Here is an 18,955-nt window from a genome sequence, read left to right on the forward strand (position 1 = left end):
GTTGTACGCGTGTACGTGATCAACGCGAAGGCATTGCGGTTGTGCATGCGATTCGCCAATAAATTATCGCATTGACCGCGTTGAAATAATTTTCACATGACGACGATCTCCGTTTCGTTCGCGTTTCTGCTCGCGACACTTTGGTGCGAAGAAAGGGATCGCGTTCCACGCGAACGACGCAATGTTTGCATGCCATAACGCCACATTGTGATTCTAAAACGATAAATAATATATGCGCTATCAAATCTTTAATTAGATTTCCATGAAGCGTCTCGTGATACTTGCGAAATTGTTTTGCTATTTTTTGCAGTTCACATTTTGCAACTGGACGTTTGCATCGCGGTTTATACGTGACAAATTTCGAAACTTGCGTGGCGTGAACACTCGTACCTCGTTGCCGAGTGGATGGCGAAACAGCGCGCGTGGCGCGCAATTTTCGGGATTTTGTTAGTGCCAATAAAAACGAGTATTTACGTGGGTCAAATTGGGTCGTTGTTTCGGGATAATGCCGCATGCAAAAGTCCATAAAAGTCTACGCGGTCGGACGACGGTGCACAATTGACGGTGCACAGTTGTCGAAATACGCGTCGACGTTCGGACTCGTTGCCCACCCTTTACCCTTTTACGACTTGACAAGTCTGAAAAGCTATCACGGTAATCATCTCCTTCTCTCTCTATCTCTCTTTCTCTCCCTTGATGTAAATTTCCGCTCGAAAATGATATCACGTAAAACCAGAAGCGATCCCGGCAAACTCTTTCCCAACATTGCCACTCACAACTTCCGCCTGTAACTTCCGAAAAATTAAAATTCAGCTCGACATAGAGAGGGTGATAGGTACTTTCCGTTAAAATATAGCTCACGGGACATTGGATCGGATTTCACGCTTCCATTGTACATAATACATTGTATCCTCTCTCCGTATGAGAGAAAATCTCTCTCACGTCACGATTCAAAAACTTCCACTCAATTTCCTTGTGAAAATATAAAATAAAACCTGCACTATAAAGATCTGATAACAGAAAGTCGAATCTCTAGTGCTTTAATCTTCATCGTTTCAATCGACGTTTCATCCAATTACAACATCGTAATTCGCGAAAGATCTCTCACCTCTTTTACGAAGCCATTAACATCTCGGCAAGTACACAGCAATCTTTGCTAATTCGTGACATGACAGTCAGACCTCCGACATTCTGCATAAAGTTGACGGCTCGTTACGCGCTTGAAATTTCGATGCACGAATGACAGGGGACATAATGCTTCTCGCATTGTTGTACGGGAGTGGAAACTCTCGCGCGTTCACGAGAACACAAGCGACGTGAAGTCGTAAAGTGAAGCGCGCCTGCACACGTATAAATATGGAAACGCTAAAGATTCAAGCTCGATGATACATAATGCGGAAACGAAACTCGCCGTTCGCGCCGCGACGTACAAGACGTAACAAGAGGAGAGTCTCCCGTTCCATCCCGGAAACTGTGTTGCTGAACGTCGATGTTACTTTACCTCCAATTAGCAGCGCAGGATGGATACAAGTTCGGGAAAGTTTGCACGATATAATACGAGCCGAGATAAAGCCCAGCGTGACGATAAAGCCAATGCATGGTAGCGAGACCCGGGATGGTGTATTCGCTTATGGTGTATCGGCGTTGCGTGCCGCAGTTTAGCGGGGACAGGTGCTTAATTAAATAAGTTTTCCTCGTGCCCTCAATCGAAAAGACAATTAGGTCGTCCTACTGCCTGATATCGCGCCATGCGTGCTTTAATGTGCTCCATAATATAACACGCATATGTATCCACGTAAAGAGTGCTTAAAAATAAATTGTACAATTCTTTTGACGTTCCTTATTTCTTGTTCGCGCATCTGAAACTTGAAGAGAAGATACGCGATTTCCAACTATATCGAGATATCACAGGGTTGCATGATACGCTTGATCGAGCCACCCGGCCGGTTTTTAACGAGGAAACTTCTACGTGTGCATTCTCGTGCTGCAAAAAGCGCATTTGCACGCCCGTCGACGCTGTCGGAACCGTAACTTTTGAACAAAGTTAACCCCGGAGATATCATAATCGCAAAGCGCGCAATACTTATCGTCCGGATGTACCGGCAGAATATCGGAGACACCCCGGAGCATCCTGATACTCCACGACAGGGAAGAAAACCCTTAAAGTTCGCGCAGGAACCAGATTCCCGAGATAGGGTAGTGTTATTAAAGAAGAAACGTCGGTGGAAAGGAGATACTCTGACGATAACGGGAGAAAGCAAAATTGCAAGAAGACAGAGGGAAAGAAAAGGGGCTTTGAATAAACCGACCGGTGGAGACAGGAAGAGAAAGCGGACGGAAAACTACAAAGAGGGAGAGAAAGAGAGAGAAAGAAACAGAGAAGGAGAGAAATAAAGAGGGAAAAGAAGAGATCGAGAAAGCCGGTTGTTGAGGAGGCGTGCACGTGTAACGTCTGTGTCAAGTGTCCGGAATCGGTGAAGAGTCCGGCGAAGATGCGGGCGGACGGGCGAGCCTGGCAGTGAGAAAGGGACTGAAAAAGGACCCGGTCAGGGACCCTGGGGAGTGCGTGCACTGATATCTTGTTTAATTAAGCAAGCTCCAAAGCGCGCGCGGCGTCTTGTCGTGGTAAGAAGCCGGCCCATTGTGAGACCTCAAAGCCTGCAGCGCGCGGCCGTTACTCGCCACACCGGCGAGATCCGAAGAGGAAGAGGCTCATGCTCGCTTCACTCTTAGGGACGTCCTCCTCTTTCATACTCTCTTTCCTCCTCATCCTCTTTCTCATTCCTGCCTCGTGGTCCTTCGACTTTGCGCTAACGAACACCGGCCGTGGATATCGCGTGTACGTGTGTACCGATCTTACGTGTATTGCGTTAGCGAGAAAGAGAAAGAGCAAGAGAGAGGAGCGCGGAAAGATACTTGTGTGGGTACGAAAGGGAACGAGAGTACCGGGGACCAAAAATAAAATATCGAAAAAAAGCGTAGTCGTCGTCAAGGAGAAGCGGGGCGACGTGTTCCGTCCTAATTACGTGCCGCCTACCGACTGCATGCAGTTGCTGCTGCGGCAGCGGCACTGCAGGGCGTCGCGGTTAACGGAAGATGAGGACGCTAACGACTCATACAAAGCGATTCCGATCCACGGATCGCGGTTCGGCGGAGAAACCGAGAGAAACGTTTCGATTTTGATTTGAAGAGGAATTTTTGTTCGAAAGATCCATGGAAACGCGACAGTTTCCAGTGAACGAAACCAGTGAAAGAACGCATATCGAATTGATTTGTACTTTCCAAGAGTCAATTTATCGTCACTAGATAATCCGTTCATTATGACTGCTGTCAATTGCCGAAGCAGTTGAGAACATATGCATTTCATTTGTCGTGTCGTCGACCTGTGTGAATCGACCTTAAGTCTGCTTTTTTCCAAAAACTATCATCTTTACATGTAATGATGTAACATACATTTTGCAATCCTTGAAATTTCGAAAAGCTCTTATCGTGACTGAAAGATTTAAAGCATACCGACATAAAAATTTTATAATTCTAATTCGAGTTTCTCCTTTTGGAGAATTTAGAGTTTCCTATTATTTAAAAATAAATTCAAATAATAAATACTAACTGCATTGGAAAAAACAGAGTACTAACTTCACATTCTCTCTTTCAAAGTCGATGGTTTGGAATAGTATATGAATAACATCTTTTGAAATACATATTCTACACTTTCTGATAAATTAAAAACTGTTTTAATTCTTTAAAGAAGAAGAAAATATATTTTTCATTTAACATATTACTAACAATAATTTTATAATTCCTACTATATAAATAATTTAAAACATCATTTATATATATTATTTTCACTGTCTATCACTTACTTTCTAATTTTTACTTATTGTGTCAACTTTTATAGTCCTCTATTCTTAATTGTTGAAAGTTATTTCAGTGCTGTACATCAAGTGAAAAATGTTTGTGTAGAGAACTTAGAAGTACAGTAAACTCCTTAGAACTTTCTCATGTAATAACACGTGTATATGCGGCCAAAAGATTTTGTGTCACTAATTGCATAACACGTGATATTGTATTCGCTAAAATATTATTTTTGTAAATGAATTAAAAACCACTCAGAAAGCCCTACCTCCCATCCTCTCCGCACTGAATACAAAGAGTGAACGATCATCGATGACAGAGATCTTGAACAAAATCGAGACCTCGTATCGTTCTCACGCTCAGGGAAGAGAGCCATCTCTCTTCATGGTGGTTACAACAACTCCCGTGTTAGGGAAGGAGAATGAGATCAATACCTACAGAACTGATCCTGTAAAGCATGATCTTAAAATTTGCTGCCTAGCGAGTCCTATATATACCTTAGTTTACGAATTTTTAGAGCGAGTAACACGTAGTCGACGTAGCCCTCTAGTAGCAAAAGTCCAATTTAAGAATCATCAAAACTGAGCACGTGTACATGAAAAAATCTTAAAACGAAGAGAATAAATATATATATCGTATACTAAAAAGTAAAAATAAAATAAAGTAACATAATATCAAAATACTATAATAATATAATATCAAAAATAAAATATCTTTTACGAGTATAAAATCATTTAGCTTTAAAACGTGGCAAATAATATAAACGTTATTTTAAATAATTGCATCGTATGCATATGTAGTCGTGATGATCAATTTAAAAAAAATAAACTCGCGTTAGAACTTTATTCAAGCTTCGCATATGTGACGCATAAATATGAACTGAAATCTTCATCTGTTTATTTGTCTCTCGAAAATACTACGCGGGTTAATAAAACAATGCGTCTCAGAATACTAATGATTTCCGAGATAAACATGTTTTACTGAAAACGTCATCCGCGTGCACAATTCGACGATGGCGCTTAACGAGTTAATGTCGTCACGCCGAACAGCGGACAATCACCGTGGCTAATTAGCGCGCGCGATACGACGTCGCGCGAGAAAGGCAACGTGAACACGGCGTATAAACCGTCTAGACGGCCTGAAACGAATCAATTGCACTTGAGAAAGAAATCTCATCGTGTACGCGACGTCGCGTGAACAGGATCGCGTGTGTATTCCACGCGCGAAGTGCGGTTTCAACACGACCGTCACCGCTCTGGCTGGCACGTACAATGCGTGCCGGCGGAAGAGGCTTGCCCGTTTGAAGGTGCTAAGGCTGATTCCGGGACAGACAGAGACGAGAGAGGAGAATGTCCTCGTACATCCAGCCTAGTAATTATCATTTCTCGCGGGCTGGATACATTTATTAATTGGAACGAGCTGCCGGAGCATCGTTGGGACTTGTCTCGTCGACGCGAGCGCGCGCGTTGGTGCTCAGACGAGAAAATTGCGGAAGCCGTGACGAGGCTTTCGCCGAGGTATAAACGCGACGGGACGCGGAACGGGGTAAAAGGGGTTGGAGCTTTTCTGCGTGCGGGGCCTCGAGAGGGTGACGAGCGAGCGGCTGGGCGAACGAACGAAAGTTCAAGGGACAGTGAGGGTGGCGCGCCACATCGATCGCACCTAAAACACCCACCTTTCGTTGTCGCGGTCCCCTTTTCTTTTCTACGTGCCCTTCGTGCCTCCCCTATCCTCCTCTCGCCACACCATCATCCCTCGTTGGCGCGACGCAATGTGACGCCGAGGGATTCGCGCGAAAGGCACCCGGGATCCTCTTAACCACCCTTTGTGCCCTTCGGCCGCGTAACACACACGTGCGTGACACGCGTGTTCCCGCGTAAGCGCATATTCCCGCGCCGACGCTTCTATACGCACCGCTCGCTTTTACACCGTGACCCGACGACATCCAATTGTCCCGGGAATTACCGAATGAATAAGTTAGACGGCAACTTTAACGCCGGCTAAAAAGTCCCAAGTTTAATTAATTTCTCGTGCAGTCGGTTTCTTGTTGATCCTGCTTGAGAGACCCTTCACGAGAGAGTGGGTCCTTTCCTATGACTACTGTAACGCGGCTTTCACATTAATTGCGACGTGTAATACATCATGTACTTGCAAAACAGCGATGAATTATTAGATAATCACTACATCAAGTCCCCATTTGGGGATCCATAATACCCTGAAATATCTAGCTGTTTTGAAACAAGATGCAAACGAAAGATCACAATGATAAAAAAGTTTCGCAATTTCAATTAAAACCACGTGACGTTCTTTCGCAGCGAGTCGCTATATAAATCCAAATTATTGATCATACGATTGATAGAGTTGATCACGGATTGATCACAGGCAGAACGTTTGACGCGCGGCATCTCCGTTATCCAGTCACTGGTTCGCGACAGCGAATCCATTCAATCGCTCGGCTCGAACGCTGAGCCGAAAGAAGAAACTATAACGGCGAGGAGAAGTGAATTAGACGATGTTAGCGAGGTGCGCCCCGGGTCGCCCACTGCCGCCGCCAATGAATATGAAACAGTCATTAGCGCGCCAATCCGGAATCACTTAGGTGAGCGCAGAGTACCAGGCCACAGAGAGCGACGGATAGAGAGACATAGAGACACATAGATAGCGAGAAAGAGAGAGAGAGGAGAGGCAGAGACAGAGAGGCATCGGAGACTGCTGCATTGAAATGCATTGCCTGCAGGCGGTCGTCGAGCCGTATGGGCCGCGACTGCCGGCACCTATCCCAGGAATACGATCGCCCTCGAAATGGAAACGCGTATGAGAGCCGCTCTCTCTTTTTCTCTTTCACTCTCTCCCTCGTTCCCTCTCTTTCTCACGTGTAGTCTCAGCGATAAGATCGACGCGGCGTTCGCGCGTTTGTCGGCTTTATTGGCCGGTTGCGGGCCACCGATAACGCAAGATTGCATTACGACCATAAAGTCTCATCTTTCGCCGGGCGTATCCGCGTAAAGCTCTATCGTCTGGATGGCGACGCGCTCCCCAGGGCGTCAGAAGCTGGGCGAGGCGCTGGTCCATGATGGGCGGTCGGGAGAGGGAGGCAGAGGGACGGTAGGAGAAAATGGGGAGCAGGGCGGAACGGTGACTGTCGGCTGCTGGCTACAGCGGCACGTACCTGCCGGTTAAACAATTTCGCTTTACGATCTTGGGGGGGAGAGTGATCGATTCTTGAAACGAGGAACGTGCCCCCGGCTGGACGTGTCGCGCGCGCACTCCTGGACAGCCGCCGGACCAAATACATCGGCTGATTACGAATCGTCCAGCACGTCGATAGCGCTAATCTGCGTTCGATCGAGAGGCGTTGGGGAGGATTTTAACGACGGGGAGCGATCGCGAAACGTCGTCGAAAATCAGAGAGAAGAGGATCCTCCCTACTGAGAGAGTTGCCTATTTTTTTTATAATCTTCCACACGTTCCGTTTCTTGAAACTGCGTAAGTCGCGCGCATGCGACAGGAGAACGTAACGCTACCCGAGAGGGTAGCCGACCATGAATCATTTACGAGATGGAATATAAAATCCGAGTTTCACAAGAGTTAATTCATTAGACAGTCCACAACGCTCCGGGACGCGTCATCCTTCCCGATTGTTTCGGGCTGGGATAATTTCAGACTCTCCGCTCGGCGCGTCAGACTTCCAAATTTCCCGAGGATTTGCTTATGGAAACGCAAAGGCCCGAGTACGGGTCGATCGCGCGATTTGGCCGCGCGCTTTTATTCCGGGACTAATTCAATGCGAGGAGTAGTGCCACCGGAGATGCATTACCGGTTAACCCTGGGCTGTCGTAGATCTGCTTAACTGCGCCCGTAAGTTTCGCACGCCGCAATGCAATGGCGCGGCTATGTAAAGCAGCTCGTCTTCCGCTCAACACGAACTCCCAATCCACGAACGGGTGGATTGCGCGTTTTGCGGTCGACACGAGAGGATCGACTCGTCTGCACGATTACAAGGCCGCGAAAGAACAACTTCTTCTTTCGCCGCAATTTCATTGTCGTCTCGAATTCCCGTGTTCTCTCTACCTCTCGGTCCATCTCTTTCTCGCTGGACGCTTTTGCGCTCGCAGAAAATCATCGCCTTAACGAGATTCCGGCTGATGTAATTCCCGCCGTAGCGTAACGCTCGGGCGCCGTAACTGAGCGATGCTGTAAGTGCTCGACGGAGGCGTGAGCCGCTTGCCGACGATGTAAATGACGCCGTAATGCACTCAGCGACGCGGCAGACACGGCTTGGCGATACCGTTGGTAAGTAATACCAACGTAGTCGCTCGTTCTCTGTCTCTTCCGCAGAATAGTCCTCACTAACCGAGGGACGATACTCGAGTGGCCGGACGTGAATGAGGGACCAAAGGACCAGAAGGGATCGGTCGGTCCCTTCGTCATTAAGAGAGCTTAAGAAAGAATGAAGCTTCGTGCATTCTTTTCATCTTAATGGTGCGTTATATACCCGACACGAGTGAATTTTGCGTACGCTGATATTCGCGCCGTTCGAGATTTTCTCTTTGGCGTTCGCGATGAGGAACAAGGCGCGAGCTCGCCGTCCTCTTGACAGGATTTCTCTCTCATCGAGATAGTCGTCGCTCGCGCGAGTACGGCCGCGAGTTTACGTGCCATCGCCGTGAGCGACGATGCACGGCCGAAATTAAATTAGGATGTCTGGCCGGATCCCGACCGTGCCGAGAGCCGGTCGGAGTGGATTGGTTCCTGGCTGGAGGCGAACAAATCGAGAGAGAGAGTATATTTTTCGTGCGTGGCATCTGAGTTTGCTAAGTTTATCGACACACGTTACGGTCGGTCGATGTTGCGTGCCTGCGATGTGACGGGGGTGTCTTTATTACGGGGGATACGCGTCGTCGAGTGAGCGCAAATGCATCTTACGCATTTATAGAAAATGTGCAAACCGTTTTCTCGTTAAGGTAACATGTACTGTGTAGTTTGCCGAGAACAAACACGAAGCCTGGTTGTGCATTTGACTTTTTTTTATGCGCTTCACATTAAAATATTGTAATAGCTTTTCATGTTCATATAATTTTAGCGTGTCCTTTTTGCGGAAAAAACGTGGCTGCGCTGGCCGTGAAAGCAGTTTTTTCTTTGATGTTCCGTTTAATTTCACTTTTATTCGAACGAGAACGTTGTCACGAAAGAAATAGCTGCTCGATGCAATAGCTATAGGGTCACCGGGTTAACAGCTGACTGTATTTCACCCCCAACCAGCCTTAGTATTAGCATATAAAGCGAGGTGGTTCGTCTTATTTACGTTTGGGAGCCTTCTTCCGTCGAATGTTTGCAGGCTCCGCCGCGAATAATTACCCCGTTTACGATTCCGCTTCCTTTTATTCCGACCTGTTATTCTTAAAGGGAACTTTTAACGCATTCGCATCTCAAACGCATCCAACTCCCTATCATTTATCCATCGTAGAAATTTTGAGAGCACGAAACTACCAGTACTTTCACCGAGAGACACCCGATAAACTTTTACAAGAAGGAAGCGGCGCTGTTTACGTCGCAACATCGTCCAATCTGATCCGTCCATAGGACGAATCTCGAAATGCACTCGTCGGGAGTATTTCGAGTACCGGAAAGAAGAGCACCGCCTCGCAACTGCTCGCGGAAATCCGCGTCTGTTCGCCAACGCCGCGAGCACTCGTCGCGAAACAAGAACAAGATACGTCTCGCAGCAGTCGCGCGATTCTGCTCGTTCAGCTCTTAGTTCTACGCCTTCGCGCTTGCCGTGAGATCGGAAACAGGCATAACGACTGGATTAGATAAAGAGGGCCGTGTACACGATATTATTTCCGTTTCAGCGTGGGCGCTTTGTTTCTCTCGAGAACATGATGGTCCAGGCCGTGAGTGGAGAGCGCAGAGTGACTTATGTACGTGTTGAGCTTGAACGCAATCTCCTGAAGCGTAACCGGACTACCAAGTTAGATTTATGTTCACGTCAATCACGAAGCGCATATTAATTCTTGCCGGAGCGTCCGACATCGGGTTTCTCTCCGACAAGCCGGCGGAATACCCTCACGACTTTTAACAACGATCAACTCTCGCGAGTACCACGATCTAAGGGATTTTTTGATCGTGTTCCCGTGACAGCGTTTTTTCGCTACGCTGTCGAATTGTTTGATATTTTCGTACGATAGTATATTTATACGCGCATCAATTTGTATTTTATTTAAATAAACTTCGTCCACATCCGATAAAAATGAAATCCATACGAGCATTGTACCCAGTTATCATGCACTGCTGCAAGTCTTCAACCGCATTGTTCAGTAGCTGTTAAAAATGTAGCAATTTTGATATCAAGCATGAAACAGTTTGTTCTACGTGAATGTTTTTTAATTGCCCTCGAAAAGGCAACGCGGAACTGCAAACAGCGAAACATGCATTGCGAAATTTTACGCTGAAATGAGAAACGCCGGAACGACGTTTTTAATTCGCCGTTTTAATTTAAAAGACCACTCGTTTCGTACACTTTTCTATCGCATAATGAGAGTCGTTTCGCTTCTCGTCATGAATAATCTGACAGAGTCAAACGATCTCGCATTACGTCGCGGTCAAACGCATAAACGTCGCGTTTCCACTCGTCGTCGGTTGTAGGCGAGCTCGTCAAGCTTTGCAACAATCGCAACTGCGCGCGAATCGGCCGGTACCAAACCGGCGTATTCGCGCGTATTCACAGTGGAACGCGCCATTAGATTCCCATCTGGGGTCGCAGTACTGACAGCAGTCAGGTCCAAACGAGACGAATGACGAGGTGCGGTTGACGGTCGCGTCGACGTTGTAGTCACGACCGGGGATGGGGAAGACACGTATGGGACACGTATGGGGTTTCCCGCTCGCGGCAGGAGCGGTTCCGCGTTACCAGCAGGGAGGATCATCGCTATTGCTGACAGGTCGCGATATCGCGTCTGACGGAATTGGGGAATCTCCAGGAACTCGTGCTGACCCGTCATACTCGCGATCGTATTGCTGGTAGCGATACTCGGTCCCGCGACTGAGAACGCTCTCCCTCGTTCTCTCTTTCTCTTTCTCCCTCCTCGTCGTACGTGCAGCGGATCTGCGGCCGATGGAACCGTTGAACGCGCCGGTGGTCCACGTCAAGAGGGAGGAAGAGGGATAAGGGAGAGAAACGGAGAGGAAGCAAAAAAGATAGAGAGAGAGAGAGAAATGGAGAGAACGAAGATTGGAGGAGAGAGGTACGCGGTGAGGGAGATGATCAAAGCCCCGTCCGCATGTCAAATGGAGAGTCCACCTCTCCGTTGCAGCGATGGTTGGTCGACTCAGATGATCCCCCGCTACCGCTGTAACCTCTCGCTTTCTGGCGAATTTCACTCCGTCCATCTCGCTCCCTCTTTCCTTCTTGCGTATCCTCTTTCCCCTTCGCCACCTCCGTCACCTCTAAAATCGCTGCGGCAGCGTGGTAACCACAGTCTCGCTGTGGCGGCGATCCCCGTGCACGGGATCCCATGTATCGCCCGTCCGCTCGCCCGACCCTCTCTTCTCGCCGGCGTAATTCAATTTTCGTCACGGTGGATGCCGTCGCTTCGTCTCGCCGACGTCGTTCTCTCGTCTCCGAGTACATCGACTCGCGCGCACGGTCCATGCTAGCCAGTCAGCCTCTCGGCCTAGCCGGGCCACAGAAGGGAAAGGAAAAGATCGAACGAGAAAGGAAGAAGGAGATGCGATGCGATTCCGCGCCGCGGTGATCGTTGCCGTTGCTTCTCGAGAGGGCAACGCAGCTCAGCGGCTGCTTCTCCGCCAAGAGCTCTCGAGGAAATTTCATTCCAAGTGCTATCGACGTTCCGCGGGCTTTTTCAGAGACGGATCTGTGGGCACCCATCCGCGAGAGCTCGCGCGTTACATGCGCTCGAGTTTCGATGTATTATATATATACCTGTTGTACTTCTGGATCGCGAGCGCAAACAGGAGCAATCGGAAAAGATCGCGTTCTCCTTGAGCTCCGTTACGCGAGCAAAAATTTTTATGAATTCGATTTGACGAAAGGAGGACATCTTTTCGCAATGCAAAGGGGGAAGTGGAGGACCACTCACGTTATGCGAGTGCGCGGTCCTCCCGCGCGAGTTCCCGGGAACAAGATCCCGGCAACGCGGATATTCAGAACACGCATAGGTAAATGTTTGACGAGCAAGGCAAGATTGAAATGTACTCGTCTCCGCTGTTGCGGAATTCGGCGGTAAATGCACGAACTCGCGTGAAATGGAATTTTTCATTGCCAACTATGAGTGAATCCATTAAGCACGTTTAACTATTTTAAACGCAAATATATCTCACGTTTCCGCGTTATTCACGCAAAAGCTCTCCGCGTGCGCGCGCGCGCGTACGATGTTGATTCGCGAAAATTTCAGCTTTTAAACTACGTGTAAATTCCTCCAGATTTATTTAAATTTGATCGCGCGCGATCCGCTTTTTATTTTGACATCTATGAATAAATCGTTTCATTAAAGTTCGCAGCATTTAATTTATAACGCAATGCTTCATGCAATCAGCACGAAAGCGTTCGCTTGTTAAATGTCCATCTGCGTTTACGCTTGCCCAGGAAAATGCTCGCTCTTGAAAATCTTCTCAACAATCGTGGAAAATCGTACATACTCGGGGAATTACAGATCCATCATTGTCGTTCGGCAATTTTAAAATATACGATCTCATGCATTCGTTTCATTCCACGATTGAACAAACGCGAGAAACCAGCTAATTAATGCTTCCGTATTTGCCTCGGCCACTCTCATGTTTGAACACTAAACAGAAACATTTTTGTGCGATATTATAAAAGCCTCGCGACTGTCTCGCTACGTTTCTCTTCTGCACACGCAAGGAGGAAGAAAATCTATTTCCTCCCTAGTTGACGTATCTGCGCGAGTGCGGGAAGCGTCGCTGAAAAATACGCCGTTCGCTTTATCGCTGAGCGTAGCACAAACACGCTTTTCCGAATTGCGTACGTATAAAGTTACGTGTGCGGGTCGGCGAGCTAACGTTCTCCGTTCCAAAATATGCTTATACTCCAAATCTGAATGCAATCATATCAGCGAATACATGGATTTATATACAACGACTATCGTGACTAATAAATAAGTAAATATATATTTATTTTATACATACATATATATATATATATATATATATATATATATATATATTATATGTACATTTTATTTACCAAGCGTGGGAAAATCTCACATCGCTGGCACTTGCAGGCTCGCCGAATGCCCGCATTATGCATGGGTGCAAGCGCGTGCACACAGCAACGTGGTCCATGCACACGGACCGGAATACGCATACAGAGATCAAGCGCAACCCACCCACGGCTTGTTTGCCGTTAATACGCGAAGCGACGCTGGCAGCCTGTCAGTGTGCGAGCCTCGGGGAAATGTTCATTTACAGAAAACTTTTCGCCCGCTGGTTTATAATTTTAAGCTTTGTTTATCACTTTATACGAGATTTATTGAGATTTATTGGTAGAAATCATGCGTCCCAAAAAGCGGCCTGAAATATTATGACACTCTCATAAAAATGGCTCAAAACAAAAAAGAGTTCAATCACGAAAAGAAGAAAAACAAACCGGGCGATTGTGATTTATTATCGCAGAGCGTAATTTCGGATATTTGCAAGTATCAGTGTAAAACACTCAATCGTATGTTATTTTTTTCAAATTTTTCCCATTTCGGCCAACTCGGTTGATACCAATAATAATAACGATTTCATAAAAAAAAAGAGAGAAGTGCATGAAATGAATACGAATGAAAAAAATTGCCAGGCGATATTGCGTTCGGGACTGCATTTTATATGCTGTGCCATACGAGAATGCGTTTACCGCTCCGTTGTTGTGCAATTTCGGTTCTTACGTGTGGATATTCCAGGATATCCCATAACGAGCAGCTATCCGATTTAATTAGCGCTAATCGTGTCGCAGTGCAACCTGCATTACGGTCACCATCGCGTTCTCCGATTCGACATGAACGATCGCCGGGTTAAAAACTCGAAATCCGCGTTGCTGCCCGGCCGGATTTTCGCGCCGGATGTGTATCGCGGTCCCCGAGCTTATTTCCGTAATATAGTGAAACGTGGCGTACAATATCGGCTGACTAATCCACGGCTAAAATTAGGTGCGCCACGAGCGGTAGTGCGCACGCGGGACGAAGCGGAGTCACGCGGGTTAACAAATTGGCGGCACATGGGAAATCTTAGCGATATGCCCTTTACTTCTTCAGCGCCGCTCACGGATGCATGGAGTTTCCGTTTCTTTTTGCACGGCGAACGTGTAACAGCCTGAATTTCCCACGTGCCGCGATGCGACATTATTTCCGTTTCTCTGCGGAATCACGCGACGGTTTTACAGATTTGCGGCACGTACTATCAAATAATTATTAAATAACGCCTCGAGTCGCCGGTGAAGGGGATTTTCTGTCACGTGGAGCATAATTACGTCAATTATCTATATCGTCACGACTCGTAAGGACGTGACAAAAATTGGCGTCATTTAAAATTCACAAAGTGGTTGAAAATGATTGTGGCCGATTGCAACAATTTCGCGAACGATGTAGCGGTATCGGATATGCCGCGCGACTGATTAGTGGAAGAGGAAGCGAAAGAATTTCGAACGAGAAACTGGGAAAGCCGCTTTCCCACGGTTTCACCGATACAGCTGTTCGGCGGAGGAGCGCATTATTATTGATTTTTGTGAATACTCGTTAATTGCAATTTGTTCGCATCGCGCCACTATTCGGGTTTACCGAGATTCGGTCGGATCGACAGGAGGAATTGGGGGGTGGGAATGATGAAGGGACGCTCTCGCGTATCATGGTGAATAGCAAATCGATATAATCGTTACAACGTATAGAATCGCGCGTGCCATGCATTGTACACCGCCGAACGATTAACGGCAGTTTTTTAATTGGATACATTTTCGCGAAATTCGATGGGAAACATTTTGTCGAATCAGGTGTAAGAGTGAAAGAGAGTGACAGAGATGGAGAAAGAAATGGAAAGCAAGAGAAAGCGCACGCAAATAAACGAGCTGCGGTTGTACCCACCGCGTTCTTCATTGTTCGGATTAATGCGGAGAGAATGAGTATTCCTCGGCGAATAAAAATGAAACGCAATGCCGGTTGCGTTTACAAATTAGTACACGGATAGGTGCAGGTGTTGTGATCATGGCGATTTATAAATCAGCGTCGGCACAAATGAATTCGAGCGAGTTGTTTTCATCGATATTCAGCGCGAGCTAATTTACCCACCCCTCCGCCGCCGATATTAATTTACGGTTTCGCGAGAATAAAACTGAGCAAGAGCAACCACACCGACATCGCGTCAATGATGCAACTCGTTAGTGGATCTTTTTCTTCAGCACGATCGGCTAATGGACGCGAGAGGTTGATTTACAAAAGAAATTCGGATCAGTTTTCGGATCGATGAATCAATTACTAATCATTGAGAGAATTGAAGCAAGACTGAACTTTGAAGACTCTATAGATACCTTCTGCTTTTTCGAAATCGTCTCTTTTCGATAAATATAACATTCATAGAAGGTGAATGTAGACTATTTTCCGAGTTCTCGTCAGAGGTATCACGCATAAGATTGATGGAAAAGTGTTCGGCTGATTCAGCTGGAAGTTACTTCATCCGAGCGGTTTAATGGTGAAAAAACGTATCGCCATTAACGCGCTTATTAAAGCCGAGCGCGCATTTGGTCATCGGTCTGACGGAGGGCGCAATTCGCGTGAAAAATGAGCGATAGCGCGTCAGACGGTGACTTTTCGGCGCTACGAGAGCGAAAAACCGGGAAGGCACGTAGCGCGGACAGGGAAAACTTCCGAATTCCGCTCGTCGCTGGTGTGGCAACTCGCTGCTGGCTGGACGTGCTTAATAAAAGCGCCGGCGGAAGTCGGACGCCGATGGAAATTAGCCCGCGTGCTCTCGTCGATGAGAATGCGCGTGAAGTTTAATATTTGTTCGGCGGAAGCTTGCAAGCGCTGTAAGCACACGATGATGTCGCACAGGTCGGCAATTACGCAAGCATAGATTTACGCGGACGCGTTCCGCGGCGTGTTTCCGCGGAAACGCCAGCGAGCCGCGGAGCGGAATTAAACGGCGCTTCCGTCGCGTGGCTCGTTTCCGAAAAGGGTTCTTTACGCGATACCCTTTGAAACCGCGCGCGACGAAAATGCAATTTTGTCGGCCGGTCGCACGCTCCCTCGAGTGCGTGTATCTGGTATGACAAATGCGTCGGCGAAAAAAGAAGCAGAAAGAAAGGACAGAATTGTGACCGCGCTTTGGGAAATTCTAAAAATCATGCCGTCCTCGAGCGTTCGCCTTAATTTCGCCGGAATTTAAATTGAACTCGACACGCGTGTTACTGAGGAGACTTGATTTACGGAGATAAATTGATAAACTGATGCAACACGCGCGCGCACGACATGCTTTCAATCTTCAATTCGTGTCGTAAAAGACGTTATATTTAAATCATATCATCGATAGTTTTCCATTTTCACGGAAGTTGCGGATTAAATTTGATGACTGGCTTGACAAGATAACGTTATTTTTTCATGCGTATACTTTTTAACGTTATTGCACTACGTCAGGTGCACACTTACCCTTTGAGGTACGCCCATCCTTGCGCGACCATGCCTGGGAGAGCCTTGAGCCTGTTGCCCCTGCTTCTCCTTCCTGTGGGTCTTTAATCCTCGTAGCAACCGCGAGAACGTCGTCTTCTTCTTGCTCGTATTTTGTCCTTGCTCTGTAACAACGGCGAAGCGGAATGCATTATTAAAGGGCACAAATTCAAAGCAATAATGGAATATTGTATGGCACGGATTTAATATATAATGGGATACTACACCACCCTCATCCCGATAGCGGAACGAGCATTTCCTCGATTATCACGCGGCAGTAATTATTCATCGATCTCCATTTATTTATTTATTTCAATATCGTTTGATTCCCCGTGTATATCAAATTCGAGAATTATCTTTTTGCAATTGAAATCCGATTTCGCCGATGTGTTTTGAAACCGTATTGCTCATTCAATCAAAATTTTAGAGCGCGACTGATCAAGAGCGGACTATCGCGTATGTACACGCGCATGAAAATTTATCTCTCCATTATTTCGCATTCCGATGCTTGAATAAGCAGAATCAGCGATGTTACTTTTGACGCGGATAGCTGATGGAAAAAAACGGGAAAAATTTAGCTGCACGGGCGTGCACGCGAATGGAATATCGGCGGCGTGTTTGCCAAAGCGAAACTTTTAATTGTTTTCGGTATTTCTGTTTTATTTCGCGACGTTTGCGCGACTCGCGCGAAAGGCGCGGTATCAAATCGGCCAATTAAATCAGAATCGAAATAGAAAGCAACAAGATTTTTATTTCGCTTTAGAGTGACGGAATCAGTCCACGAGAAGCCATGCATGCATTATTCTCAATTTTCGTGATAGTACGTCGTCGCGCGAAATCTATCGATTTCATCAGTACGATTCCGCTTTCAGGATTCCGGACAAGAGCGCGTGCTTCCTGATCGAACCGCTCGGTAACACTCCGCTCCATCAGTTGCTCCGAAAACGTTCCATCAGCGCGAATCTTGCGGAATCGAAACGGAGACACGCTCGCTCGTTCGTTCGTTCGTTCGTTCGTGCGTGCGTGTTCGCGCAGAATTTTATTTCCGCTCGCCGAGCGACAAGTGCAATCCGTTTATTCATAAACGATGAACAAGCCGTCGAATCGATACGCGAATAACCGTCCGTAAATGCGCGCTCGTACACGGTGAAACTTTTTAAGACGATTATAGCCGAGCGGGTGTGTAGCCCGCTTTATCATTCTTTAACGGCGGCGGCGGTGGACCCCTGCACGCAAATTAAATCGGATGAGATTTTGCGGATTTAGTTGTGCCATTTAACGGCGAGTGCGTGCGAAGACCTTTCCGAAAAGCCCCAATTTCAGCGCCGCGCACTACTAGCCAGTCTCGCAAATAATCGAATAAATCGGGGCTGCCCGCAACATCGCTATTCATTAACGGATAATTCAGGTATGCCGTTAGTTATCCGGCCGAACCCCTCTTCCCCCTCCCGCGGCACGATGACAACGGCACGGTGCGTATGTGCGTATGTGGTTAGTGTCAACGCACATCCGTTTATTAGCACTGACATAGCGCTGCCTAATTAGCGACCTTTACGACGCAGGCATTAGCCGGAACGAATTATCGTGCTTTCAAACGAACGGTCATCGTCAAAGTATCTCATAGCCTCGCGAAAATTAACCATCACCGGTGATAAACAGAATGGGTATTAACTGAAATTGGACATTCCGCTCGGTGTTTTCGACGCTCATGAATGGGGAGGTAAAAAGAGGATGATTTGGCGACGCGATCTGTACAGCACGTTCGTTAAAATGTTCGTTAGATTGAAAGGACCTCCGGACGTTATAGACTGTAATTAATTCGATGGGATTAAGGAAGAAGCAGTTTTCATTCGGCACGATGATTTATCGTAAATTTGCGTTACGCTCATCATTAAAGGTCTTCCTACTTCGTGCCAACGGCCAACGCGGTATTTCAATCATGATTCTGAACGCGGAACTGTGCGTCTCGTGCTGGATGTTGCGCGAATTTAGTGCAAATTTCGCGCTCGCGATGCGATGTACTTTTTTTCGGGCGCCCGTTCGTTTGGATTAAAGGTAAACGTCACGCCCGTATTTGCACGAAACATTTCACCGGAGAACCCAATAAAAGGTATTAACGTCGTTGGAATCATTACCGAGTATCTGGTTATGTCGCAGCACGCACAATTACGACGGTATCGTTAGCTCGCGCAATGTTCCCGATAGCGATAGCGTTATAGAATGGAGTTGGCGTGCGAGCGGCAAACTGAATTTTCCACCGGCGAAAACGATGGGCAAAGTGTTTACCAGATTTGGCCAGTACCAACCGACTGCGACATGCAAGTCGACGGGTTATAATCAGCGATACCGTGATTTCATCAGCGACCATCGTAAAGCAATAATTAATGCCGCGCTGTATCGATTACGAACGGATATGCGGGAGGAGG

General features: G+C 47.1%; 1 protein-coding gene and 1 non-coding gene across 3 annotated transcripts in view; both read right to left on the reverse strand.

The window, feature by feature from the left end:
* Nucleotides 1-18,955, reverse strand: part of LOC105279368 (SAM and SH3 domain-containing protein 1) — a 332,254-nt gene that overhangs the window by 25,404 nt on the left and 287,895 nt on the right. For both annotated transcript variants that reach the window (XM_026972705.1, XM_026972703.1), the window contains exon 5: nt 16,512-16,654. In XM_026972705.1, coding sequence (XP_026828506.1) covers nt 16,512-16,654 — 143 coding nt within the window. The remainder of the gene's footprint in view (nt 1-16,511; nt 16,655-18,955) is intronic.
* Nucleotides 4,105-4,320, reverse strand: LOC113563570. Its single transcript, XR_003407493.1, has one exon. It is a non-coding gene; the product is annotated as a small nucleolar RNA U3 (small nucleolar RNA).

Source organism: Ooceraea biroi, chromosome 1 (assembly GCF_003672135.1).
Source record: "Ooceraea biroi isolate clonal line C1 chromosome 1, Obir_v5.4, whole genome shotgun sequence".
NCBI lineage: Eukaryota > Metazoa > Arthropoda > Insecta > Hymenoptera > Formicidae > Ooceraea > Ooceraea biroi.